Source organism: Gracilinanus agilis, chromosome 1 (assembly GCF_016433145.1).
Source record: "Gracilinanus agilis isolate LMUSP501 chromosome 1, AgileGrace, whole genome shotgun sequence".
In the NCBI taxonomy this organism is placed as follows: domain Eukaryota; kingdom Metazoa; phylum Chordata; class Mammalia; order Didelphimorphia; family Didelphidae; genus Gracilinanus; species Gracilinanus agilis.
This window is the reverse complement of record NC_058130.1, coordinates 331,326,077-331,353,102: the sequence shown is the minus strand read 5'-3', so window position 1 is coordinate 331,353,102 and position 27,026 is coordinate 331,326,077. Positions and strand designations below refer to the sequence as shown.

Genomic DNA, 27,026 nt, shown 5'->3' with positions numbered 1-27,026 from the left:
GCTTGATGAGATTTGTATGTATCCACATTAATTTTTTCGATAACTACCCATTTTTCTTCTCAAAGGAATCATTTATTTCTCAAGTCTTTAGTTTTTCATTCTTTAGGGGTTCTCATCTCTTCTGGTTGATGGGATCCTAATTGTTCCCTCAACAAATGCTCTAAAATCTATGAAATTAGGCTCATTTTTTTGACCATTAAATTTTTTAGGATACAGTGGTGATTTATCCCTGAGGCTCTCATTATTTTTTCCATCTCTTCCTCACCAAACCTGCTCCATCAGTGACTAACTCCTTCTTGTTCATAAACATCAGATTCCATATAGAATTTCCTTCATTATTTCTCTGATTTTTAAAGGATGAAATTTTTGTTAGGGCAAGTCAAGGAATCATTTGCTGTTCTGCTCTTACAAGAGAGAAAGGAGGCAGAGATCGAAACATAGAAAGATAGAGGCAAAGAGAAAAAAAGACAAATAGAGAGATAGAGGAGAGAGAGAAAGAGAAGGGGAGATGGATGGAGAGAATTGCTAAATTTCTTCCTTCTTGATTTAAGGTATGTTTCAGTGCATTTAGATTTGGACCAAATTCTGACTTTTCCTTATAACATTAACCAGTTGCTAATATAACTTTAAAAGGCAATGAATGGCCTTTTATTTTCTGTAGTCTTTTCTTATTTATATGTAACTCACACTCTGGAGCTACTCTCCAAAACCCAATTGCACTGGAAGTTTGGGTCCTCAGAACCCTTCTAGATGCTGCATCTCCATTTGAAGTATGAGGGTAACTCTGAGGATCTAGAGGTGTTTTCTAATATTAAAGCTCATGAACTCTCACCAAGATGTTTCTTCCCATGATTCACAGTTAATATCAAATAGTCAGCCAGAATTAATTAGCTTTTAGGAGTAGAATGAGAATGTTTGGTATGAATTATCTCCCCAGTCAGCACCACACCCTACTACTATTATATGCAGAGACTATGGGAACTGCTGGTTACAAGCCTGGAACACAAGTGTTCCAAGATGATGACTTTCAGCTCCTGGAAGTCCTTTTGCTCTAGATTTTTTTTCCATTGGTCTGGTGTAAAAATTGTACTGGTATCTTTGTAGCATCCCTGAAGTTGCCTTTCCTTGGGATATCTAGTGTGTCACCAGCCATCAGTACCCCAGGGATGCTGTGAGGGTTCCCTTCCCTAGTTTGTGACCTTCAGAGTTCATAATGTGCTTGTTTGGTCCAGGTTGGGGAAGACACCTCAGAACTCTCCTCCCTCTGGCCCCCAACAGTTCCTTCTTGGAGGCTCACTTGTTCCCTCTTTTTTTTTTTTTTTCTTTCTCCTGCCACTACCACACAAGCACTTCCTTGAACTGTTTTTAATAGCTTCCTAATCAATCTTCTTTCCCATCTGCAGTCTCTTTCCCAAGTCTTCATTACCTTATCTCTAAGATAAGGGGATTGGACTTGACCATATCTTGAAGTTCTTTTCTAGTTCTAAATTTGTGATCCTATGACTCCTTTCCTACACATCATACTACTGAGAAATTAGCTTCTTTATGCATAAATCTTCTCCACACTTTTTTTAAAACCCTTATCTTCCATCTTAGAATCAATACTGTGTATTGGTTCTAAGGTAGAAGAGTAGTAAGGGCTAGGCAATGGGGATTAAGTGACTTGCCCAGGATCACACAACTAGGAAATGTCTAAGGATAGATTTGAACCCAGGTCCTCCCATCTCTGCGCCTGACTCTCAATCCACTGAGCCACCCAGCTGCCCCTTCCACACCCCCTTTTTAAAAAAAAATGACTATTTCAGTAAAGCCCAAACATTCAAAGGCCTGCACATTTGGCTCCATTCTCCACTTCCAGCTTGATTTCACTCTACTTCCCTCCATAGAGTATCTACTCTCTCCTGAAAGTAGACTTCTCTTTCTATGCTTTCCCACTTCTGTTTAGTCATGATATTCTTTTTTATCTAAACTGTCTGCCCTGCCTTCCCTGCTTATTAAAATTCTAAGCATTTAAGAAGTTCAAACATCATTTCTTCCTGGAAATTTCTCCCATTCCTGAGTCAGAAATTTTCTTTCCCTCCTATGTTCTCATTTAGAACTTTATCTAATATGAATCATTTTTGTTATAATTATTTATGTGCAGGTCTTCTCCCTCTCTTCACCCTACATCTTGTTCAGCAATTTCACCTTGGACAATAATGCCCTGCCAGTAGTAGGCAATTAATGAGAGAATATATAGAAAGCATTTTGCACTTTGTTTAGTATAATGGTTGAGCTTATTCAAAGCCATATTAATGAGCAATCCTGTATCCACTTTGATTCTTTCAGGAGCACCCAGTACTTGGACAACCTTTCTTTGTCCTCCATCCTTGCAAGACAAGTGAATTCATGACTTCTTTGTTAGAAAACTCTGAAAAAGACAATCGGTGAGAGATACTATCTGATAACCTTAATTGCATTTATATGTAAATGTAAATATATTGTTCTAAAATATTATTATTCAAATACTAAGGATTTTAAATATAGCAGTATCTAGTATGATGCTGGGCACATATAGATATTTAATAAGTAAATATCTTCTATTTATTTTTTTCTTATGACTCCAAACTACGATGAAAATGTTGGTATTTCTTTCAGTTTTTACTTTTTTTTTTTTTTTTTTTTTTTTTTTTTAAGGAATATAAACTATGTCACATCGTGGCTCAGCATTGTCGGACCTGTAGTGGGGCTGCACTTACCCTTGAGTTATGCCAAAGCCATGTCTCAGCACAATGCAAACACAGATTGATACAAGGTAATGTAACATAGAAGAGGTAGTCTGGAGGCTCATTACTAGATTTATAGGCATTTATTAATAAGGAGGGAGGTGGGAGAGAAATGGGGAGGGAGAGGGAGTAAGATGGAGAGAGAGAAGAGAAGAGAAGAGAAGAGAAGAGAAGAGAAGAGAAGAGAAGAGAAGAGAAGAGAAGAGAAGAGAAGAGAAGAGAAGAGAAGAGAAGAGAAGAGAAGAGAAGAGAAGAGAAGAGAAGAGAAGAGAAGAGAGGAGAGGAGAGGANTGGCTCATTTTACAGATGAGAAAACTGAGGCAAACAAGGTGAAATGATTTGCTTGAAATCACCAGTAAGTGTCTGAGGCTGGATTGGAATTTGGGGCTTCCTGACTTGAGGCCCAACATTCTATACACTATACCACCTTGCTGTCCTAGACATGCAGAAAGAAGATTCAGTTCCTGACTGTCATTTATTTCCTGTGCTACCGTGGGCAAGTCTTTTAAGGTCCCGGGTTTCAAATTTTCTCATTTGTAAGATAGAGGGTTGGACAAGGTGGCTCCTAAGGTCTCTTCTAGCTGTAAATCTGATTCTGGGGTGACATATTGTTTTGTTTTGTTTTGTTTTATTTTAAACCCTTAGCTTCTGTGTATTGACTTATAGGGTAGGCAATGGGGGTCAAGTGACCTGCCCAGGGTCACACAGCTGGGAAGTGTCTGAGGCCAGATTTGAACCTAGGACCTCCCGTCTCTAGGCCTGGCTCTCAATCCACTGAGCTACCCAGCTGCCCCTGGGGTGATATATTGTGCTCTGCCATGGCCTCCCTAGTCAGCCAGAAAGCTTTCAGCCAATAAATGCAGCAGTCATCCTTGGAGGCCAGGCTAACCATTCACACAGCTTCTTATGGGCCTGTTCGCCTTTCTGATCTTTGTGATTTTGCTTTGTTCTTCTGCTACTCTCAGGTCTCTGAGTCCAACCCCCAATGCTGAGGAATCATTCTGTGACTAGAGCATCCATTTTCACTAGCAGCTCAAGGCAGATGAAGGACAATAGCATCATGTCTCCAGAAGAACTGTTCCTGGTTCTCCTTGGGAATGACATGCCAGAGACTCGAGGGCTTGGGCATCACCAAAAGGGAGAGTATGTTGTTGAGCATCCCAAGTCTGAATTTGACAGAAGAGTCATTTCCAAAAAAACCTGTTCCTCTGCTCTGTTCTCATCCTTTCTTCTTCCATTAGTGTTTTACCCTAAAATAGGAGTGAAATTCATTATGAACATAACCAAAGTTCCCTGATATGAGGTTGGATTTTTTTGACATTTAAAATAGAAAATTGGAGTTATGTCCTCAAAGTAATTTTTTACTTTTTATTGTAAGAAATAATAAACCACTAAACTTGTACTAGGCACATAGTTGATATTTAATAAATACCTTTTCATTGAATTTTTAAATTAAATTAAATTAATTTATTTTTTTAAACCCTTACTTCCTATCTTAGAATAGATACCAAGTATTGCCTCCAAGGCAGAAGAGGTCTAAGTGCATGGCAGTTGGGGTTTAAGTGACTTACCCAGGGTCAGACAACTAGGATGTATCCAAGGCCAGATTTGAACCTATGACTTCCCTTCTCCAGGTTTAGCTTTCTAATTACTGAGCCACTTAGGTGTCATTTTAGTTTTTATTTTATAACATTGTCCTTCCTTCCATCCCTGTACACCTACATCCTCCTTATTCACAGGCATTAAATTCTATTTTCATTTTGGGCAGAATTTTTTAAACATCTGTTATATGCCAGACTCTCTGGTAGCTGCTGAAGATGCAAAACAAAAATGAAAATGTCTCTATGCTCAAAGTGCTTACATTTTACTGTGGGGAGTGCAAGAGGGTGTCCCAACATTGGCACAGATAAGGAAAAACAAAATATATGTAAAGTAAACGAGTGCTGCTGAGGAAAGAGCTTTAGAGAAAATGTGGGTTCAAATCATACCTCTGTTGTTGTTTAGTTACATCTGACACTTCATGACCCCATTTGGGATTTTCTTGTCAAGATATAGGAATGATTTGTTATTTCCTTCTCCAGCTCATTTTACAGATGAAGAAACTGAGGCAAACAGGGTTAAGTGACTTGCCCAGGGTCCCATAGCTAGTAAGTGTCTGAGGCCAGATTTGAACTCTTGGAGATGAGTCTTCCTTATTCCAGGTCCAGCTCTCTATTCTCACTGTGCCACCTGGCTACCCCTATTTCTATCATCATCATAAATGGGAATAATATGAATAACTAGCATTTATAAAGTACCTACTATGTGACAGGCACCATGCTGCTAAGTGTCATTGTTCTCCCCTATAAGAGGGCAAGAAATGTCTTTTGCTTCTTTTTTATATCGCTAGCAATTAGTATGGTGTCTGGCACATAGTAGGTACTTAACAAATGTTTATTGAGTGATTAACTGACTAAGCCCTTTACAATTATTTTCTCATTTCATCCTCCCCCAACAATCCTGGGAAATAGATGCTATTATTTCCTCCATTTTACAGATGAGGAAACTGAGGCAAAACTTTTAGCCTTTGAATTATAATTCATAACAAATCTTCTGAAGGTTTTACAGGATCCTACTGTGATAATTGGATTAAGTCTACACAGCCCATCTTTAGATTTAATCACCAAAGGTGAGAGCACCTTCCAATTCTGGGAGGTCCTAACCCACGTGTGCTAGAGTGCACACAGTCCCCTATGCTTTCTAGGAGAAAGCGTCTATCGTGATTGGACATGCAGGGTAGGGGAAGGCACTGGAAGTGACGCATACATGACCCCTTTAAAAGAGGGAGTTGAGTGAGTGAGGCGCCTTCTGGTTTGGTGAAGGGGACCTGAAGGAGCTTTGCTGGTTTGTGACCAAGACTGTTCCACGTGGTGAGTTTAAAGACTGAATCTCCCTGAACTTCTATTGGGAAACTTCCTTTTATAGACTCTGTGAGTGGAGTTTGCTCCATTCACCTCCGGGCCTCAGGCCCTTTAACCCTCAGCTGAGGGTTAAGATATACCTGGACTAATTAGTGGGATAGATTCTTATCTCCATACTTCCTCTCTCTTTCTCTTATGTAAATAAACTTCCATAAAAGTCAAATTTGACTTGAGATTATTCTTAATTGAGGATTGATAATAATTCAATCCTCTGGCAATCACCTTTTAATATATTGAACCCATAAAACCCCTTTTTTCTCCCTTACACTACTATAAGATGAGGGCAGTGAGGTGGTGCAGTGGATAGAGGGCCAGGCCTGAAGTCAGGAAGACTCATCTATGAGAAATTCAAATCTGCCCCCAGACATTTACTAGTTGTGTGACCCTGAGCAAGACACTGAACCCTCTCTACCTCAGTTTCCTCCTCTATAAAATGAGCTGGAGAAGAAAATGGCCAACCACTCCAGCATCTTTGCCAAGAAAACTCCAGATGAGGTCAGGAAAAGTCAGACAAGACTGAGCAATGACTGAACAACAACCGCTTCAAGTAACTCCTCATCCCAGAGGCACTGGGTCATTTTGCTGCAGTAACAAGAATGCTTTTTCACCTCTGGACACTTCATCTCCTTAATAAAAGGTAGAGCTTGGGTCAGGTTGTTTCTCCATCCAGAATGTCTAGAGTCTCCCTGAATGTGTGACTAACTCACAGAGGGCTAGTTGCCATTGTCAGTTAAGGTGCAACTTGTAAAGAATGATAGAAAATACTCAGGCCTGGGAGTTCTGAGAGCTAGATCCCACTCCAGAAAAACCTATGTGACCCTACGTGATTTTAAGACAAATTACTTCTGTCAGAACATTTATTATTTGGTGATCCTGTGTGCCAGACACTGTGCCACATGCTGGGGATACAAATACAAGCTCTCTCCATCCTCAAGATAGTCCCTTCCTTCAAGGAGCTTATCTTGTCATGGGGAGGAAATCCCAGAAAAGGAAACTGGGAGGAGAGGTATAGCCTGGGATGGGACAGGGGGGACTCTCAGCAAAGGTGATGTGGAGAAGTCCAGAGAGTCAGGAGTAGAGAAGGAAGCATGGAGAGGCCAGAAATTTACTGAAGTGATAGTCCTGTGCTGGAACTCGTGGTGTCACTAAGGTGGAGAGGTAGAATAAAAAACCTGTCTGGGTCTCATTCCTCTTCTACACAGTGATTAAGTTTGACAGCAAGATGATCTTCTAGCTGGAACAATATTCTATTTCAGTGACCACACGAAGACAAGGAAATATGGAGTTTACAGAACCTACTATGTGCTCTAGCTTAAAGTGCTTAATTACATCAATGTTTGCAGACAGAACAGGTAAAAGAATTGATCTTTTAAATCCCAAAGATTTTTTTTTCCTGTTTGCTTTCATCTGGAAATCTTGTTCTGTGTTTGGAGACAACCTCAGTCAACATCGAAATAGTGTAATAAAAATTTTGGTCCAAGGGAGATAATGTGCTTCTATAAAAGAGATTAAAGCCTTCATTAGACTATGCTTAAAGGACTATAAATCTGGTCATACCCTCTGCCCTTTGATCAGCGATACCTACCACTACTCATTTTGAATCCCAAACAGATAAAAAATAAAATTTTTAAAAAGGAAAAGGACCTCTCTGTACAGAAATATTTATAGCAGTTCTTTTTTTGTGGTGGCAAAGAATTAGAAATTGAGGAGATACTCATCTGTTAGGGAATGGTTGAACAAGTTGTGTTATGTGATTTTTTAAAACTATACCTGTTTTTCAAATTTGCATTCATTTTCTTAATCAAAAGGGGAAAAGAAGGAAGTGAGAGACTTGGGAAGACTAACATTACAAAAAGAAAGGAAAAACAAGATTAAAAAGGAAGGATTATAGACTCTTTGTTCCACTCTCCAGTTGGTGGTCTCAGAAAAGATTTTATATATAATTAATCTTTTCATGGTTATTCTGTAATGTTGAAGACAATGCCAGTGGCAAGCAATATATGTGTTATATGATTGCAGTGGTATAAGAAATAATGAAGATGCTTTCAGAAAAACCTGGAAAGATTTAAAGAATACTGCACATAGAAATAACAATATTACATGATGATCAACTGTGAATGACAACTATTCTACATCAGTTTTCTGAAGGACTCGTGTTCAAAATACTCTCCACCTCCAGAGAAACAACTGATGGAGTCTGAATGCAGATGAAAACATATGATTTTTTTACTTTATTTCCTTGGGGGTTTTTGAGGGTGTTTTCTTTCACAACTCAACTGATATGGAATATGTTTTATATGACTATACGTGTATAACCTTTTACCAAATTGTTTGCCTTCTCCATGAAGGAAGGGAGGAAATAAGAGAATTTGGAACTCAAAAATTACAAAAAATGTTAAAAATTATTTTTACGGGTAACTAGAAAAAGATTTTTTTATTAAGAAACACTCATTATTAGATTAAATGAGTTGGTGAGCATAGTATGGAACTTTTTTTGTTTTAATTAATCACCAGGTATTTGTTAAGTGCTTACTATGGGTGAGGTACTTGTAGCAATGCTGGAGTGTTGGTGGTCCATTTTGTTCCCCATCCTGTCTTATGAGTTCTGCCATGGGAGAAACAAAGAGGTTTCTTTTTCCATTATGTCGTGAGTACAGCCATTCATTGGCTTGGAAGCAAGATGAGTAGGGATTGGCTGGAAGTTATTGTGTTAGTGGCCACATTGCTACACATTTGTGTGACTTGTGAGATTTTGATTCAATCTCTATGCAAATGTCCTAGCTACAGAATTGCTCATTGCTCATTTAGCTGAACATTTTGTAGGATGTTTGCCAAAAATGGTCTGAAACTGAAACCCAAGTGAGTATGGAATACCTTCCTAGATGTGTTTTTGGAGTTTGTTGTTTGTATATTGACTGACCATTTTGAGGAAGAGGAAATGTCTAGACCTGTGATATCATTGAAATTGTGAACACCTAAGTGAGGAAATTCCCTCTACAATTCAGTTCAGTACTTTGTCTGCAATGTATAGTTTTAGTTGTTTTTTAGTCATTTTCAATCATGCCCAATTTTTCATTATCTCATTTGGGTTTTCTTGGCAAAGATATGCAAGTGGTTTGTCATTTCCTTCTCTAGCTTCATTTTGCAGAAAGTATCCTAGGATGGCTTTGAATTCAGGTGTTCCTGACTCTAGGCCCAGCATTCCATCCACTGCACCACCTTGCTTCCCCATATAGGCTTAGAGAGTTGTCTAAAACATTCAGAGGTTAAGTAATCTGTCTAGGGGCAAAAAAAAATCAGTATGTGTCAGAGGCAAGATTTGGACCAAGATCTTGCTGACTTAAAGGCCAGCTCTCTCTCCATAGCACCATATTGCTTAGATAATTTACACTATTTTTCAGACTTTGTCTGAGCCTACTTCACTTATATATGGTTTTAGTTCAACTGTTGCCTTTTCACTCCTGCCCCTTTTGCCTTTGGGCAGTTTACCTAGAAATCAGTTGACCTACAATTCTTATTTTTGCTCATTTTTTAAGTAAAGTATTTTTTATGGGTCTGTCCTTCCTACTATCCCCTATGTACATCTCAAATAATTCGCCCCTTAGGGTGGAGAAAAGTACCTAATCTCTACCAAATTACTCTCCAAAAAGCTATGGACATAATGCTTCAGAATCCACCATAATTGGAGCACCATAATCCACAAAAAAAACAACAGAGAGAAATAATTTTTCAGCCCAAAACAACTTAGAAGGGTGGTACAAAAGATCTAGTGCACCAGAGTAGAAGGAGCACAAAGCCATGTGCCAAGGCAGTCCCCACCATGGCAACAGGCCCTAGGGAAACAAAGATGTCCAGAGCATTCAGCCACAGATGGTAAAGAGAGGTTAGACAAATGCTAAAGAGACTACAGGAGTCCCTTTATTGGCTCTGGGTGCAAGACTCTTTTTGCACTGCCCATACACAAAATCAAGTCACAGTCCAAGGCTACAGACTTGGAGTGAGAAGGAACACTAGTACATACCAGAGCTTGTGGCCCCAGGGGAGCAGGGGATCATTGTCACAGTTCCAACACAGAAAAGAGGGCTCATAATAACTCACAGACCAGAATACAGGCTGGGAGAGTATTAAACACACCTCCCCTATATCATACCGCCTAGGAAGAATTAAAAATTTTTAGATCTCCAGAGCCAGCTCTGAAGGTTGCTACATAAAGAACCTCTAGCTTGGAACCATGTTACCTTCTCCAGAGGTACAGAGCCCAAAATTAACAGTTTCTATTTTTTAATTAAAAGAAAAGAAAAAGGCTAGAAAATAAGCAAACAACAAAAAAAGAAACTCAATAAAGTTATTTCAATGACAGGGAAGACCAAAACACAAACTCAGAAGAAGACAATAAAGTCGATATTACTGCATCCAGAGCCTCCAAGAAAAATATGACTTGGTCTCAAGCCCCAAAAGTATTAATGGAGGAGCTCAAAAAGAAACTTAAAAATCAAATAAGAGAGGCAGAAGAAAAATTGAGAAAAGAAATGAAAGCAACATAGGAAAATCATGAAAAAATCAGCTTGGTAAAGGAGGCACAAAAAATACTGAAGAAATTAATTTCTTAAAAAGCAGAATAAGCCAGTTTGGTAAACGAGACACAAAAATTCAATGAAGAGAAGAACTTCTTAAAAGGTAGAATTGGCCATATGGAAAAAGGTATACACAAATTCACCAAGGAAAAGAACTCTATTTACAAAGTAGAATTGGTCAAATGGAAAAGGAAGTACAAAAGCTCACTCAAGAAAATCATGCCTTGATTACTCATTTACAAAAATGAAAACAATATGGAAATGTTTTGCATGATAATACATATATAACCCAGATCAAATTGATTGCCAGCACCAGGATAGAGAATGGAAGGGAAAGGAAGGAGGGAGATAAGTTTGATTGTATAACTTAGGAACACTTGTGTGGAAATGTGTTATTGCATGTTATTGGTAAAAAAAAGTTTAAAAAGAAAATCATGCCTTAAACATTATATTGGACAAATGGGCACTAATGACTCCATGAAACATCAAGAAACAATCAAAGTCAAAAGAATGAAAAAAATAAAAGAAAATGTAAAATATCTCATTGGAAAAACAGCTGATCTAGAAAACAAATCCAAGAGAGATAATCTAAGAATTATTGGATTACCTGAAAGCCATGATCAAAAAATGAGCCTAGGAGGCAGCTAGGTAGCTCAGTGGATTGAGAGCCAGGCCCAGAGATGAGAGGCCCTGAGTTCATATCTGTCCTCAGACTTCCTAGCTGTGTAACCCCAGGCAAGGCACCTAACCCCCATTGACTAGCCCATACCACTCTTCTGCCTTGGAACACAGTATTAATTCTAAGATGGAAGATAAGGGTTTAAAAAAAAAAAACCCTAGACAACATCTTTCAAGAAATTCTCATGGAAAACTGCTCTGCTATTCCAGAATCAGAGGGCAAAATAAAATACAAAGAATCCCTTGATCACCTCCTGAAAGATATCCCAAAAGGAATATTATAGCCATATTCTACAACTCTCAGGTCAAGGAGAAAATATGGAAGCTGCCAAAAAAGAAACAAAATATGAACAGAGAGTTCTCAGACAAAGTAATTAACATGTATTGTTAAGAATACAGTGATCTAAAACAATCCCAAAAACTCAAGATAAAAAAAAAGGCGTCTGCTTCCAGAGAAAGAATTGCCAGAGTCCGAATCCAGACCAAAGCAAACTTTCACCTCAATATTTTTTGTTTGGGTTTCCTTTCACAAAAGGATAACATGGAAGAATGTTTTACATGATTGCACATGTAAAATCTATATGAAACTGCTTACTATCTGGAGGCCAAAAGGGAGAGAATTTGAGACAAATTTTTTTAAAACATTGGAAATTCGTTAAATGTAATTGGGGGAAAATAAAATTAAATGAAAAAAAAAAAGAAAATATGTCTCTCCACATTTTAAGTTCATCATCTCTCTGACAGGAATTGGTGGCTTGTTTCTTCATTCTTTTGGACTCGGAGTTTATTATTACCACAATCAGACTTCTAAAGCCAAGTTCACTTGTATGTGAATAACTCTGTGGACCAAACTGAGTAACATCAAATATAGTTAATCCTTGAAGGAAAGAAAGCCCTGGGAGTTTAAGCACTTAAACTCAATGTGAGAATGGTTACATCAAAAGGATTAGCTGCTCCTGTGTTTGGCAGCAGCCTCCCAGAGTTTCTAACAGGCATCAGAGGTGAGGGAGAAAAAGTACTAGGAAAAGTCATTTTAAGTTTCTTGAAAGTCCAGAAATGAATGAAGAATAATGCTGAGGTGGGTAGATTTGCTCTTGAACATACCTTGCTGGCTGGGCATTTTTGTACTTAACCACAGAAATCTTTTCTATACCTATTAGAAATTGTTCCTTTTTACTTTTTTTTTCATGTCCACAAACTGATTTCTTTTTAAATAATTTCTCAGGTTGTGTTGCCCTTGCTTAGTGAAAAAAATACAACAATAATGAGGGTCCTCCAATTGAGCCATCCAAATGAAAAACTCTTAAAGAACTTCCCTGATTTACCCATTCTAATCAGATTAATCTGCTAAAGGAGCAGGGCCCACTTTCAGCTTTCTTTGTAGGCCTAATAGCAGTATTGCTGGATCAAAAGATATGCACAGTTTTATAGCCCTTTGAGCATAGTTCCAAATTGTCCTCCAGAATGACTGGACCAGTTCACAACTCCAGCAGTTCATTAGCGTACCTATTTCTTCATGCTCCTTCCAGCATTAATCATTTTCCTTTTTTTTTTTTTTTTTGTTTGTTTGTCATAGGCAATCTGAGTTCAGGTGTTATAATTTGCATTTCTCTATTGTGATTTTAATTGTTTAGGAAGCAAAGTTCTTGGTGTCTTTCCTTTTGTTTTTGACATCTATCAAACACATGGTAGAGAGGACTCCTTGTTGAGAAAATCATCTCTACCAAAACAGATTGGCACTTGCTCTTGAAATTTAGTTTTAGAATTACCTGGGGAATTAAGAGCTCACTATTTGACAAAAACTGCTGGGAAAATTGAAAAACAGTATGGCAAAAATTAGGTTTAGGTCAGTATCTCACACTCTATACCAAGATAAGGTCAAAATGGGTATATGATTTAAACTCAAAGAGTGATATTGTGAGTAAATTAGGGGAACATAGAATGGCTTACCTGCCAGATCTATGGAGAAGGAAAGAATTTATGACTAAATAAGAAATAGAGAACATTACAAGATGTAAAATTAGTAATTTTAATTATATAAAATTTAAATGTTTTGTACAAACAAAACCAATGTAACCAAGATTAGAAGGGAAGCAACAAATGGAAAAGTTTCAACAAATTTCTCTGATAAAGGTCTTATTTCTCAAATATGTAAAAAAAACTAAGTCAAATTTATAAGTAACCAAGTCATTCAATAATTGATAAATGGTCAAGGGATGTGATGTTTTCAGATGAAGAAATCAAAGCTATCAATAATCATATAAAAATGTTCTAAGTTCCTCTTGATTAGAGAAATTCAAATTAAAACAACTCCAAGGTACCACCTCATACCTATCAGATTGGCCAATATGATAGTAAAGGAAAATGATAAATATTGGAGGGAATGTAGCAAAATTGGGATACTAATGGCATTGCTGGCAGAGTTGTGAACTGATCCAATCATTTTCTGGAGGGTAATTTGGAACTTTTACCAAAGGGCTATAAAACAATACATACCTTTTGATACAGTAATACTACTACTGGGTCTGTATCCCAAAGAGATTTAAAAAAATGGGAAAGGACCTGTTTGTACAAAAATATTTATAGCTGCTCTTTTTATGGTGGCAAAGAATTAGAAACTAAAGGGATGTCCCTCAATTGGGGAATAGCTGAACAAATTGTGGTAATGTGATAGTAATGGAATACTGTTGTGTTATAAGGAATAATGAACAGGATAACTTCAGAAAGAGCTGGGAAGACTACATGAACTGATGCAGAGTGAAATAAGCAGAACCAAAAGAACATTATATACAGTAACAACAATATTGTGGTATTAACAAATGTGAAAGACTTTGCTACTCTCAGCAATACAATGATCCAGGACAAAATTGGGAATTATGAAAAAGAATGCTATCTACCTCCAGAGACAGATGTGTTGGAGTAGAAATGCAATGAAAGCATATGGTTTATCACTTTTTTATTTGGGTATATGTTTGGGGGGATTGGTTCTATAAGATTACTCTCTTACAAAAAATTAATAATATGAAAATATATTTGTGTGATAATATACCACACCAAATTGCTTGTAAGCTCCAGGAGTGGGGAGGGAAAAAAAGAGGGAGACTGGATCATGACTTTGGAAAATGTATATGGAAATTTATTATTAAAATAAAAGTAAATAAATAGCCTTACAATGTAATGTGCTCAAAAAAAATTTACCTGGGGAAAGGATTAAGTAAATTGCCAGAACCAATTTGTTGGAGGCCAGATATGAACCTGAGGTTTTCCTAAACCTGAGGCCGGCTCCCTATCCATTGGGTATCACTGCCTTTCATCTTCGAGGTTTTGCTACTAAATAAAAATATGTAACTTTTCTATCTCTGCAATTCTTGGTTTTCTTATCTCAACTTTACTGGAAGCCATCCAGCAGCTCCAGGGGTCTGGAAAGGTGTACAGTTTAAGTGAGAAAGAATGAAGCAGAAATGGGGAACCATCAGTTTAATATATTACCTCATGATTGCTCCAAAAGGCCTTGAGCTTGTGGTTTATTTTATACATTTTTTCCAAGAACAATTTTTTCTACAGAGTACATTTGAAATCAAAAGCTGTATAGACACTCAAGGTTAAAAAATTACATCATAGCTGGCATAATAGCATACAAATTTTTTCTCATGTAGATTATACCCGGATGAGACAGCATTCAAGATTAAAGAATGAGTCTTTAAGATTGTGGGGTACACCTCAGTGTGGGAAGGTACTAAAGTGAGAATGGAATTTGCTTGGACCTGCCATGCACTGTCCTTGGGACATCTGAAGCAGAGAGAAAAAGATACAAGCAGCTTCTGCTATTTTCTGCTATTCTCTGTTGAGGGAAAGGGCTATTAACTCATTAAATGCTGATTTACTATAGAGTACTTAGGGGTTTTCTATGGGACTTGAGGCTATCCTGAAAAACTAGATTATAATGCTTTCAATAAGAGTTGATCAGAAGGGAGTCACAGAAAAGGGTCAGATTTTTTGGATAAGCCATCCATCCTATAGCTCGATTTTTCAGGCCACCAGAGTCAATACAGGACTTTGCCAGCTGTATTGACCTTGATGGGATCCAGATAAAAGACCCTATTAAAGACCCTATTTCTTTGAGTGGCTCCTGGCACAACTTTTTAACTTCCTAAAGTGTGTGAAGTTGAGGACCATGGGCAGATAATAGGAACATAGACGTATGATCTACGTATGATATAGGACCTTAGAGTCCTATAAGTCTAACTCTCTCATTTTACAGATGGGAAATCATGTCTGACTTTTCATACCTGTGGACATTCAGTCTATGGGGTTTTTCTTGACAAATATACTGAAGTGGTTTGCCATTTCCTTCTTTTCCAGTGGATTAAGGCAAACAGAAATTAAATGACTTGCCCACGGTCCCACAGCTAGTATCTGAGGCTGATTTTGAACTCAGATCTTCCTGACTTCAGGTCCAACACTCTATCCATTGAGTCCAGCCACCACCTGTAGAAGAATAGTGACTCATTTTTAGGGTCTCTATAAAGGATCAAGAGTGTCTGGGGGTGGGGGGAGCAGCTGGGTAGCTCAGTGGATTGAGAGCCAGGCCTAGAGACAGGAGGACCTAGGTTCAAATCTGGCCTCAGATACTTCCCATCTGGGCAAGTCACTTGACCCCCATTGTCTACCCTTACTGCTCTTCTGCCTTGGAGCCAATATACAGTATTGACTCCAAGATGGAAGATAAGGGTTTAAAAAAAAAGTGTCTAGGAATCATGACCCCTCTTTACCTATAGGACATTTCTATTTGGAAGTCCTCCCATCACTTCAAGTTCATTGTGTGTGGGGGTTGTTTTTTTTCCAGTTATATGTAGAAACAATTTTTGACAATTTTGTTTTGACATTTTAGAATTCAAGTTTTCTCCCTCCTTCTCCTCCCTTCCCCCCAACCCCTACAACCCATTTCCATCATGAGTCCTTTGTAGTTTTCTTAGAGACTTGCTTACGGATAATGGTTTAGTCCTTCACAGTTAATCACTGTATAATACTTTTTTTTTTTTTAAACCCTTGTACTTCGGTGTATTGTCTCATAGGTGGAAGAGTGGTAAGGGTGGGCAATGGGGGTCAAGTGACTTGCCCAGGGTCACACAGCTGGGAAGTGGCTGAGGCCAGGTTTGAACCTAGGACCTCCTGTCTCTAGGCCTGGCTCTCACTCCACTGAGCTACCCAGCTGCCCCTGTATAATACTTTTTACTGTATACATTGTTCTGGTTCTGCTCACTTCACTTTGCATCAGTTCATTTAAGTTTTTCTGGGTTTTTCTGAACGCATATTCCATTACAATCATCTCCCACAACTTGTTCATCCATTCCCCAATGATGGACAGCCCTGAGTTTCCAATTCTTTGCCACTACAAAAATAGCTGCTAAAAACATTTTGGTACAGGTAGGTCCTTTTCCCCGTATCTCTGATCTCTTTGGGATACAGACTCAGTAGTGGTATTGCATTTATCAAATGTCGCTTCTCTTACATACTCTGCGTTCCAGACAAATTGGTCCTTTTATTGTTTATGGCATGTAATCTCCACTTTCATTCATTAGCACAGGTTGCCCCCCTCCATACCTGGTGTGCTGTTCCTGCCACTATGAGATGCTTTTTCAAGACTTGTACAAAAATATTTATAGCCATGCTTTTTGTGGTGGCAAAAAACTGGAAAACGAGGAGTTGCCCTTCGATTGCAGAATGGCTGAACAAATTGTGGTATCTGCTGGTGATGGAATACTATTGTGCTCAAAGGAATAATAAACTGGTGGGATTCCACGTGAACTGGAACAACCTCCAGGAATTGATGCAGAGTGAAAGGAGCAGAGCCAGAAGAACATTGTACATAAAAACTAATACACTGTGGCACAATTGAATGTAATGGACTTCTCTACTAACAGCAATGCAATGATCCAGGACAATTCTGAGGGACTTATGAGAAAGAACGCTATCCATGTTCAGAGGAAGAACTGTGGGAGGAGAAACACAGAAGAAAAACAACTGCCTGATCACATGGGTCGATGGGGACATGATTGAGGATTTTGACTCTAAATGAGCACCCTAATCAATAACATGAAAATAGGTCTTGATTAATGACACATAAAACCCAGTGGAACTGAGCGTCAGCTACAGGAGTGGGGTAAGAAGAGGGGAGGGAAAAACATGATTCATGTAACCATAGAAAAATTTTCAAAATGAAATAATTAAATAAATGAACATAATTTTTAAAAAAGAGAGATATTTTCCCCAGTTCTCAAAGTTAGTACTTGCTGCCCTGAAATCACCTTTGTTCATTCATATCCCTTGCTTTTCCAGTGTAGTTACTCCATCTCACCACCTTCTGCTAGTACTACAGCCATCAGCTTCCTAATTCCAGTCTTTTCCTTCTCCAATTATAGATCTGGGAAAGGACTTTAGTGCCTTAATCCCCTCATTTTAGATTAGAATGCATAGCACTGTGATCCAAAGTCAGATGATTATTAAGTAGCAAAGCTCAGTTCTGATTCTTAGTCAGTGCTTTTTTTGGCCTTCCCATCCTGCCTGGAGACACTCTACCCTGCCATCCATTTTCTAATTCAGGGGCAAATTCTACAACAAATAAGGGTGGCCCCTTGTGGTGTGCAGCTTTTCTGACCAGTTCTCAACTCTGCCTCCTCTCCTTCCTCTACCTTTGCTGAATATCCTTTCCATGTTATTACCTTTCTTTTGTGACATACTATAAGGTCTACAAGTATGACTTCATTCTTTTTTTTTTTTATCATTTTTTTTAGTTTTTAGGAAAATTTTCCATGGTTACATGATTCATGTTTTTATTTTCCCTTTCACCCCCTCAAGCTCCTCCCGCCCCAGCTAATGTGCATTTCCACTGGTTTTAACATGTGTCATATCAATCAAGACTTATTTCCATATTATTGATAGTTGCATTGGTGTGGTCCTTTCAAGTCTACATCCCTAATCATGTCCTCATCAACCCATGTGTTCAAGCAGTTGCTTTTCTTCTGTGTTTCCACTCCTGTAATTCTTCCTCTGAATGTGGGTAGTGTTCTTTTCCATAAATCCCTCAGAATTGTCCTGGGTCATTGCATTGCTGCTGGTACAGAAGTCCATTACATTCGATTTTACCACAGTGTATCAGACTCTGTGTACAATGTTCTCCTAGTTCTGCTCCTTTCACTCTGCATCAATTCCTGGAGGTCTTTCCAGTTCACATGGAATTCCTCCAGTTTATTATTCCTTTTCCTGGTCCTGAATCCCAAGACTGCCCTCAGTTGATCCTAGCTCAGAGTGTACACAGAATTCAAATTTTGTTTCTGCCTCTTACTAGTTGTGTGACTTTAGAGAAGTCACCTATCCTAGGAAGAAGCAGGTTTTTTCAACCACAAAAGGATTGGATTCGATGTTTCAGATCCTTTCAGCTTAGATGATATGATTCTGTATCATTAGGCAAGCAAGTCAAAGCAATAGTTTGAAGAGGATCGGAGGACTTGAAGTTGGAAAGGTTCTTACTTCAGATTACCTAGGCCAGCGTTGGGGAAGATGCAGCACCCATGCAGGGTGGGCACTTGGGGTGCTGCTCCAATCCCCCTCTTCCCAGTGCCCCACCCCTCTGACCAGTGGCCCAAAGTCAACACTTTCTCCCTCAGCTCTCTCCCTTAATGGGGGTGCCTTACAGACAGCTTGAATTTGCCCTCTGGGCACTCAAACTTGGAAAAGACTTGCCACTGAGGACCTAGACTAGTGATGGGCAACCTTTTGAGCTTGGTGTGTCAAAATTTGGCAAAAAACCGGGGCATAACTTGGGTGGTGTGTCACTTCAAGAAAAAAACCATAATTTTGTGATGTTTATGATTTAAATAAAAATGTATAATTATAATATATAACTATTTAATAAACCAAAATAGATAAATCAACATAGGTAGAATTGTCATCTATAGTGCACAGAGGGTCTACACTACACTACAGCAAATGTTTCATCCTCAGCATGCGGTCCCATACTTCTCTGTATGCAGCCACATGCAGCTGCATGTCATGGAAAATGGCTACACAGATTTGCCATCACAGACCTAGGCCAATCTCCTCATTTGGAAACAAGGAAATTAATGCTCAATTTATAGTAAGGAACCAGGACTTACCGCCAGATCCTTTCTGACTCTAAGATACTAAGATAATTTGGCTGGTCAAAATTCAGTCATCTTGTAAGCTATATATTTTCAGAATCCCTCATGTACAAATTAGGTAGTCAGAATCTTAGGGTTGGAAAGGAATTGATGATAGCTAGTCAATTCAATAAGCTTTTAATTGTCTACTTTGTGCTAGGCAATGAGCTAATAAGACTAGGTATATACAAAAATAAAAACTAGTTACAAAATGAAAGTGTAACAAAATTAAATTCTACAATATATTAACATGCAAAGACAAAGTACGGAGTATTGAAGAGGGGATTTGTAGTGTATAAAATTTTCATTACAGATTCGACCTAATCAGAAGACCCAGATTAAAATCCCACTTGAGACATATTCTAGCATTGTTATCTTGGGCAAGTGACTTAACCTCAACTGCAAAATGAAAGGTTTAGACAAACAACACTGGATGGGGGGGGAGTGAGGTGAGCTGAGGAGGACATCTCGCTTTTGAACTGTGGTGACTATGCTGGTGGTACCCTCTGATGAGGAGAGAGGAATAAGAGAAAACTGAAACATAATTTGAGTTTAAAATGTCCATGGGACATCCAGTTTGATATGTCCAGTGAGAAACTGGAGAGAAGTTAGAGCTAGACAAACAGATCTGGGAATCATAAGCACGGAGAATGGAATCTACAGAATCTGGTAAGATTATCAGCTGACACAGAATGGAAGGAGAAAAGGGCTCAGGGCAGCCTTAGCTGGTGTGACCTGGACAGAGATCCAGCAAAGGAAACTGAACAGTCAAGAGGAAAACGAGGAGAGTCATGCATGAAAAAGGTTCAAGATGAGAACTGAGACAAGGCCATTAGATTTGGTAATTAAGAAATCATGCCTAACTTTAGAGAAAGTAGTTTCAGCTGAATGAGGTCAGCAGCTAAATTGAAAAGGGAAGAGAAAAACCCAGGTGACAGGCTACAAGAGGAAAAGGGTGATCAAAAGTGCCAAATGTCACTACCAGTTTCCTTCTGTGGCCCTTCTAAAGTTAGTTCATGCTTATGGATGAGTTTTCATATATTTTAATCCCCATTATGTTTTTTAGTTCTGTGTATAGTGTTTGTGAGTTGGGCTAAGAACATAGTATTTTTAATCAGCTTGAAATATTGGTCTTCTTTGTTTAGCAATAAACCTAAGATCCCAGATGTTGTGGCAAGGACTATGTAAAAAAGTCATTATGCTAGAACAGTGGTTCCCAAACTTTTTTGGCCTACCGCCCCCTTTCCAGAAAAAATATTACTTAGCCCCCTGCAAATTAAATTTTTAAAAAATTTTAATGGCAATTAATAGGAAAGATAAATGTACCTGTGGCCATCACCATGACCCTGGATTGCTGCAGCACCCACCAGGGGGCGGTAGTGCCCACTTTGGGAATCACTATGCCAGAAGATTATCGGAGTACAGATTTTCTGTTTGCCAAGTCCCCCCAATCTCTTGGGTCTCCAGGATTCTTAAGGATTTGATCATTTTAAAAATAAAAATTTTGAATGTTCCATTTAAAGAATAAGACTAAAGTGTGTAATGCAGGATTTATGCAAGATCTCTTGCACTTGCAAATTACCCTAGGCAATCCTGGCAATTAGGAGAATGGAACTTTGGCCCAGCAGGTGCCAGTCCCAAGACCTGACAGTTTGAGCTGGGACTATAAATACCCCTGCAGAACCAACCTGGGGGTTCTGATTTCCTTGACCTCACCCAGACACCCAGCTACCCCTGGACTTCCCTTGGGGACCCCGGGTTGAGGTGGATCGTGGGTAGGAAATTAGGTTAAGTCAGCCTAGCAACAGGGACACCCCCAAATCAGTTCATCAAGTTCATCTGTCTAGCTGGTGGTCCATACAACATCAGGACAATGAGAATTATCTCTGGCTGAGGGGCTGGTTCCCTCAGCCTGATCTTACCTTCTAGGTCCATTGCCAACACTGGCCAGTCACCTTAGCAACAGCTTCTCCTGACCATAAACCCTCTCTCTTTCCTCAGTTTTCCCCCCTGTGTTTAAATAAATAGCCTGAAACTGTCAAGTTTTGGGACTGGCACCTACTGGGTGAAAGTTCCATTCTCCTAACTGCCAGGATTGCCTAGGGTAATTTGCAACTGCAAGAGATCTTGCATAAATCCTGTATTACAAGTGAAGGATTACTCAGACACTCTTTAAATGAAAATTTTTATTTTAAGAATTACATTATGATCTTGGTCTTTCCTTCTTGCCTTTGTACAAAGCCAGAAGTGAAACATTGGCTACTTTTACAACCTTGAAGCGGACTCCAGGAATGTCGCCGACAGCGTGACCCTTTCGACCAAAGCCAGCCACTAACACTTCATCATTTTCCTGGAATAAAAAATAGGAAATTAACACATGCAAGAACAGATGTTTAAATTCATATAGCTATCAGATTACAACTATGTTTTGACTCAGGTATATCAACAAATTAAAGGAATATTACCAGTTTTCCTAAGAAAATTTAATTTTTACTCACAAGAAAAACGAAATCACAATGAGGTTTCCTATACTTATTTTCAAATAAACATTGAAAACCAAACAGTTTATTTGAATGGTTTTAAACCTATTTGCATTTCCGTCAATAGATAATACAGGTTTTAAAAAACTATTAGCAGTTTTTACTAAATAATACATGTATGCTCATCCTGGACAGACCACCACCTGTATAGTAGCATTATTGGTTTTGTTAATTGGTTACTCTTTTACAGAATAATTTTTTTTCATTTACAAAGTCAAAATGCTATCTAAATGAAAGTAAAATGACCAGTTTCCTCAAAAGCTATCTACTAGTAATCCTTTTTGTTTAAAAATAAATTACCTCAATAAAGTTCAAACAACCATCATTAGGAACAAAAGCTGTGATTTTCTTGCCATTCTTGATCAGCTGGACTCTCACACACTTCCTGATGGCAGAATTGGGCTGCTTAGCCTCCACACCCCTGAAATTAATTATGTTTTAAAAATTAGTTGGGAACTTTTCTTTCATCTTCTTTAAGGAATATAGCAAAATCTCAATTAGCCATAATTCTAAGAATGGAGAACTCTGGTTACTAAAGGTTAACATGAAATCCCTTTTCAACCTTTGTTGTTAAAAATGTAAAACATTCTAATCTACTTTTAAAGTTTTGCTTCATACTATAAACTAGGGAATATTTCCATTTTACAAAGAAACTGAGACCGGAGATAAAAGCTGATTATCAGAATCAATTAGTCATTGAGACAGCCAGGACTTCTGGTACCTAAATGCAGTGTTGTGTTTGCTATATTCCATTGTTATACACAAAGTGAAAGAACACTTAGGTGCTAATGGAAGAAGTGACAGTCCTTAGCATTAGTATTAAAATTGCAAACTGGTCAGAGAGAACAGGTAGAAGAGGACTTGTAGGTCATGTAGTCAAACTCTTTTAACAGATAAGGAAACTGAGTCTCATATTAAATAACTTATCAGATAGGAGGAAACACTGGGGTTCAAATCTAGGCCCTGTATATCCAAACCCAATAATATTCTTTCCACTTGTACCAAGCTATGCCATTCCTACCCAAAGAGCAAAATTCCAAAAAAATAACATTTGGACAGGAAGTATCTTGCCTATCACTTATTACCTGAGGACAAATCACTTAACTTCCCCTAGATCTGTTTCTCTGTGCATAAAATGATCAAGTAGTACTAGAGGATCTCTTATGGGCCATCTAAGCTCTCTATCATGCCGGGGAAAAGCACAAGTTTAAGGGGTAAAGTTCCCTGAAGCTTTGGAGTGGGAGGCCAGGAAGAGCCATGAGAGAAAGTTAACCTAAAATTAGACCAGCAGAGATGTAGGGAAAGGACCTAGGCAAAGGCAGGAAGCAAGGAAAATAGAGGGTTTCTTTATCTAAGGGGCCAAATGGAAAAAAGTTCTCCAGGGCAGTGACTCTTCAGTCACCTGTGGAATGAATTCTCTTGTCATCCAAAGCAAAGGGAAAGCCAGGGAAGGCTCTGGGACAGCAGCTAAGGCAGGGTTGGAGCTGTGCTTTGGAAGACTCAGCTTTTGGTAGTGCAGTGACGGGTGACCTTGTGAGCTTGGTATGTCGCTTTGAGAAAAAAAAACCATAATTTCACGGTATTTATATTAAATAACAAAAATGTATAATTGCAATATATAACTATATTTAATAAACCAAAATAGGTAAATTAATATAGATAGAATTGCAAACTACAGTGCAGAGTGTCTACACCACACTACGGCAAATGTTTCATCCTCAACATTGTGGCCTCATACTTCTCTTTATGCAGCTGCGTGTCATTGAAAATGGCTACACGTGTTGGTTTGCCATCACTGTGGTAGTGTCTGAGAGCAGGAAGGCCGGTTAGGCAAGGAGGAGCAGGAGTCAGAAGATCCCAGTCTGGATCCCTTACAGATTGTGCGGCCCCAGGCTGGCCCACCGCAGACAGGAGAGGAAGAGTGGCTGGTGCGGGCACAACGCTGAGAACTGAGGGCCTGGAGGTCCCAGTGTCCCTCGTCCTCTTATCCTTCCAAGGATCTGCCCCTGCCAAGCCTGAGCCTCATGCCATGGCCACCATGTGCCACCGGGGGAAATGACCCGACCTGCTGGATGAGGTCCACTACAAATCTGTGTTACAGGATCTCAAAATTGGGCCCACATTGCTACCAGGCATTCTTTTTATAACTTCAAATTAACTCCCTAGGGACAGCTGAGTGACCTGGAGTTAGGAACTCCCAAGTTCAAATTTGGTCTCAGATATTTACCAGCTATGTGACCTTGGGCAAGTCCCTTCCCCGTTTGCCTTAATTGGCTGGGAAAGAAGAAAATGGCCAACTGTTTGGGTATCTTTGCCAAGAAAACTCCACAGACTGCCCTGGCATGCTGAGGTCCACCAGGCCAGGAAGATAACAATTAACTCCCAGGATTACCCCCAGTGGCTCTCTCAAACCTTTTCACACCTCTTCCAAACTCCCATAGCTCCTCCCCACCTTTCCCTCCTCTCTGCTGAGCATCTTGACTAATATTCATCTGGAAAAAAAAACAAAAAGGGAGGCCATTCACCAGGAAATCTCTCTTCTCCCTCCAGGGCAAGAGGTGGCCAACTAAGCCTCCACCACACACACACACACACACTCCCCAGCAACTTCTCCCTCACCACACAGGACAACTACAAGGTGTCTTCACTGATCTCTCCGCCCAGAGGGCTCCCATCCTGGCCATTTCTCCTCCTCTCCTTGGCTCCAAGAGGAAGCTTCCTACAGTGTGTGTGTCTTCAACTCCTTTCAACTCCTCTCTTCTCCCCTCCCTTTTCCTCCTCTCCTCTTCATCACTCTTCAGAAGGCCTCCAACCAGATCATCCCAACAAGACTGCTCTTTTCTTTGCCATTATTTTCTTGCCTGGGGCTCTTCTTGGTGCCATTTAAGGTTTTCTGGGCAAAGATCCTGGAGTGATTTGCCATTTCCTTCTCCAGCTCATTTTACAGATGAGGCACTGAAGCCAACAGGGTGAAGTGACTTGCCCAGGGTCACACAGCTGGTAAGTGTCCGAGGCCAGACTTGAACTCGGGTCTTCCTGACTGCAGGCATTGTGCCACCCAGCAGCCCATCCAAGGTTACTAAGGATCTGTGGAAAAATCTAATGCCCCTTCTCTGTCACCGTCCTTCTTGAGCTTTTTGCAGCTTAGGATACTGCTGCTGGCCCTTTTCCCTGATGCTCTTTTCTCTCTAGGTTTTTGAGCCCCCAATGTCCCCTCCTGGGCCGCTCTGTCCTGGATCCTCCGCCTGGCCTCCTTTTACCTTACTTCACTTGGTGATCTCCTTGGCTCTCCTAGATTCAATCTCCATCTCTAAGCCACTAATTTTCCATCTCCAGCTCTCATCTCCCCCACCTCAGCTTTCCTATCTCCAGCTGCCTTTGGACCTCTCCTGAGATGCTAGCCAGCTCATGCAGGAAACTCACCCAGGCACAATCTGAACTCAGGCCCCTCCCTTCTTCCCAGCTTCCCACCAAGCCTCAGGCCTCCTGGCTTACAATCTTGGGGTCACCCTCAGCTCCTCCCCCAACCTCTTACACAAGCCCTTCTCTCCAGAGCTGCTGTGGCTAACAGCCCCTCATCCCCTTACAACCGGACTCTTGCGGGAACCTCCCAGGGTCTGTGCGCTTCTTGGCCCATTCCAGCTGGTCCTACAGCAGTGGTTAAAGAGATCTTCCTAAAGCCCACCCCTATAGGGCACACGCTCCCTCAGTGCTCCCTCAGGGCCTCCTCATCACCTCCAGTAGCAGATCTAAAACCCTTGGGCTGGCCTTCAAAGACCTCATAAGGGCGCTCTTACCTTTCCAGCCTCATCATGCCCCTGCTTGTACTCTAGGATCTGGAATCCCCCACACACACACACACAAGGTTGGGCCATCTCCCAGCTGCCCCTGGGGTGAAAATCCTCCTTTTCACAGGAAATCTTTTCCAACCCCTGCTCACTTCTGGTGGATTTCTATCTCCTCTGTATGGCGGGTGGCTCCTGCTTTTGGCTGGGAGCCCCTGGAGAGCAGGGCTTTCTCTTTCTTTGCACTCTCAGCACCTAGGCCAGGGCCTGGCCCATATTTACCTCCGGTCAGGGATTCAATACAAGGGTTTCTGAGGCCCAATCCAGCAGTTCCCAGCTCCACATCTCCATTCACCGTCCACACACCAGCAATGATCCCACTCTAAAGCACTTTTGTTTCATCAAAAACCCTAAGAGTAAGGGCAGCTGGGTAGCTCACTGGATTCAGAGTCAGGCCTAGAGACTGGAGGTCCTAGGTTCAAATCAGGCCTCAGACACTTCCCAGCTGTGTGACCCTGGGCAAGTCACTTGACCCCCATTGCCCACCCTTACCAATCTTCCACCTAGGAGCCAATACACAGAAGTTAAGGGTTTAAAAAACAAAACAAAACAAAAAAACCTTAAGAGCTGGGCAATGGGGGATGTGGCTAGGGAAGTGTTTAATGCCAGATTTAAACCTGGGTCCTCCGGACTACAGGCCTGGCGAGCTATTCACTGTTACCTAGCTAGGGCTAAAGCAGTTTTAACAAGCTTCCCTCCCTCGTTCAATGGAACTCCCGAAATACCTCCAGGATCCGGAGGCACTCTTCGGTTTGGCATTCAACGCCCTCCACCAGCTGCCTCCGGTTTCCCTGCACGGAACTCCACTCCCCCCGCTCTCGCCGCCCTATCCCCACCCCAGCCTTCGTGCCAACCCTCATATCTCCCACTACCCTGCCTTTGCAGGGCGCCTAGCCGCCTAGCCACGCAGCCTCCGGCCCTTTAGTGCCTGGGGCTTTTCCGGCTGCGCTGGGACACCACTGGAATGGGAGCTCCCTGAGGGCAGGGACTAGTTCTTTCCCTCGCGGCCCCTGCCTAGAACTCATAAAGGAGGCGCTCGCTATCTAAGTGCTCTCGGGGAGCCCCCGGCATGGGGAGCAGAAGGTCCGCACTTACACTTTCTCCAGGACGATGCCTTTGGCGTGCGAGGCGCCCCCGAAGGGATTGGCCTTGAGCGCCGTGCCCAGGTGCGCCTTCTTGTACTGCTTGTCATGCCATTTCTGGTCCCGCCGGTGGCTGCGCAGCTTCCGGGCCGTGCGGAGCCCGCGGCACTTGCCTGAGAAGAGGTATTGAGTGATGGAGGCTGCGCCCGGACCCGCAGCCCTCCAGTACGTCCCTCCCCGCGTACCGCTCCCGGATGACTGTACTTACCCATCCCGAGACAACTGCTACTGATACCGCTGCCGCCACCAGCAGCTTCCGACCAGCAACTGGAGCCGCTAGAGAAAGAACGACGACGCACGCGCAAACTGTATAGCCTCGCAAGCCGGTCGAAGGACCCCAAG

At 40.7% G+C, this 27,026-nt stretch overlaps 2 protein-coding genes across 2 annotated transcripts in view; one reads left to right on the top strand and one right to left on the bottom strand.

Annotated features, from left to right (window-relative positions):
- The window catches only part of ATG10 (autophagy related 10), a 339,677-nt gene extending 336,761 nt beyond the window's left edge, over positions 1 to 2,916 (top strand). Inside the window, exons 7-8 of the mRNA XM_044662921.1 lie at positions 2,329 to 2,426; positions 2,677 to 2,916. Coding sequence (XP_044518856.1) covers positions 2,329 to 2,426; positions 2,677 to 2,788 — 210 coding nt within the window. The 3' untranslated portion in view covers positions 2,789 to 2,916. The remainder of the gene's footprint in view (positions 1 to 2,328; positions 2,427 to 2,676) is intronic.
- Positions 2,917 to 21,328: 18,412 nt separating this feature from the next.
- On the bottom strand, positions 21,329 to 27,026 carry LOC123231420 (40S ribosomal protein S23). The gene is made up of 4 exons (XM_044657672.1): positions 26,893 to 27,026; positions 26,638 to 26,797; positions 21,998 to 22,118; positions 21,329 to 21,507 (listed from the first exon to the last, which is right to left on the bottom strand). Exons 1-4 carry the CDS (start codon positions 26,894 to 26,896, stop codon positions 21,361 to 21,363), a joined length of 432 nt encoding a protein of 143 aa, XP_044513607.1. The 5' UTR covers positions 26,897 to 27,026; the 3' UTR covers positions 21,329 to 21,360.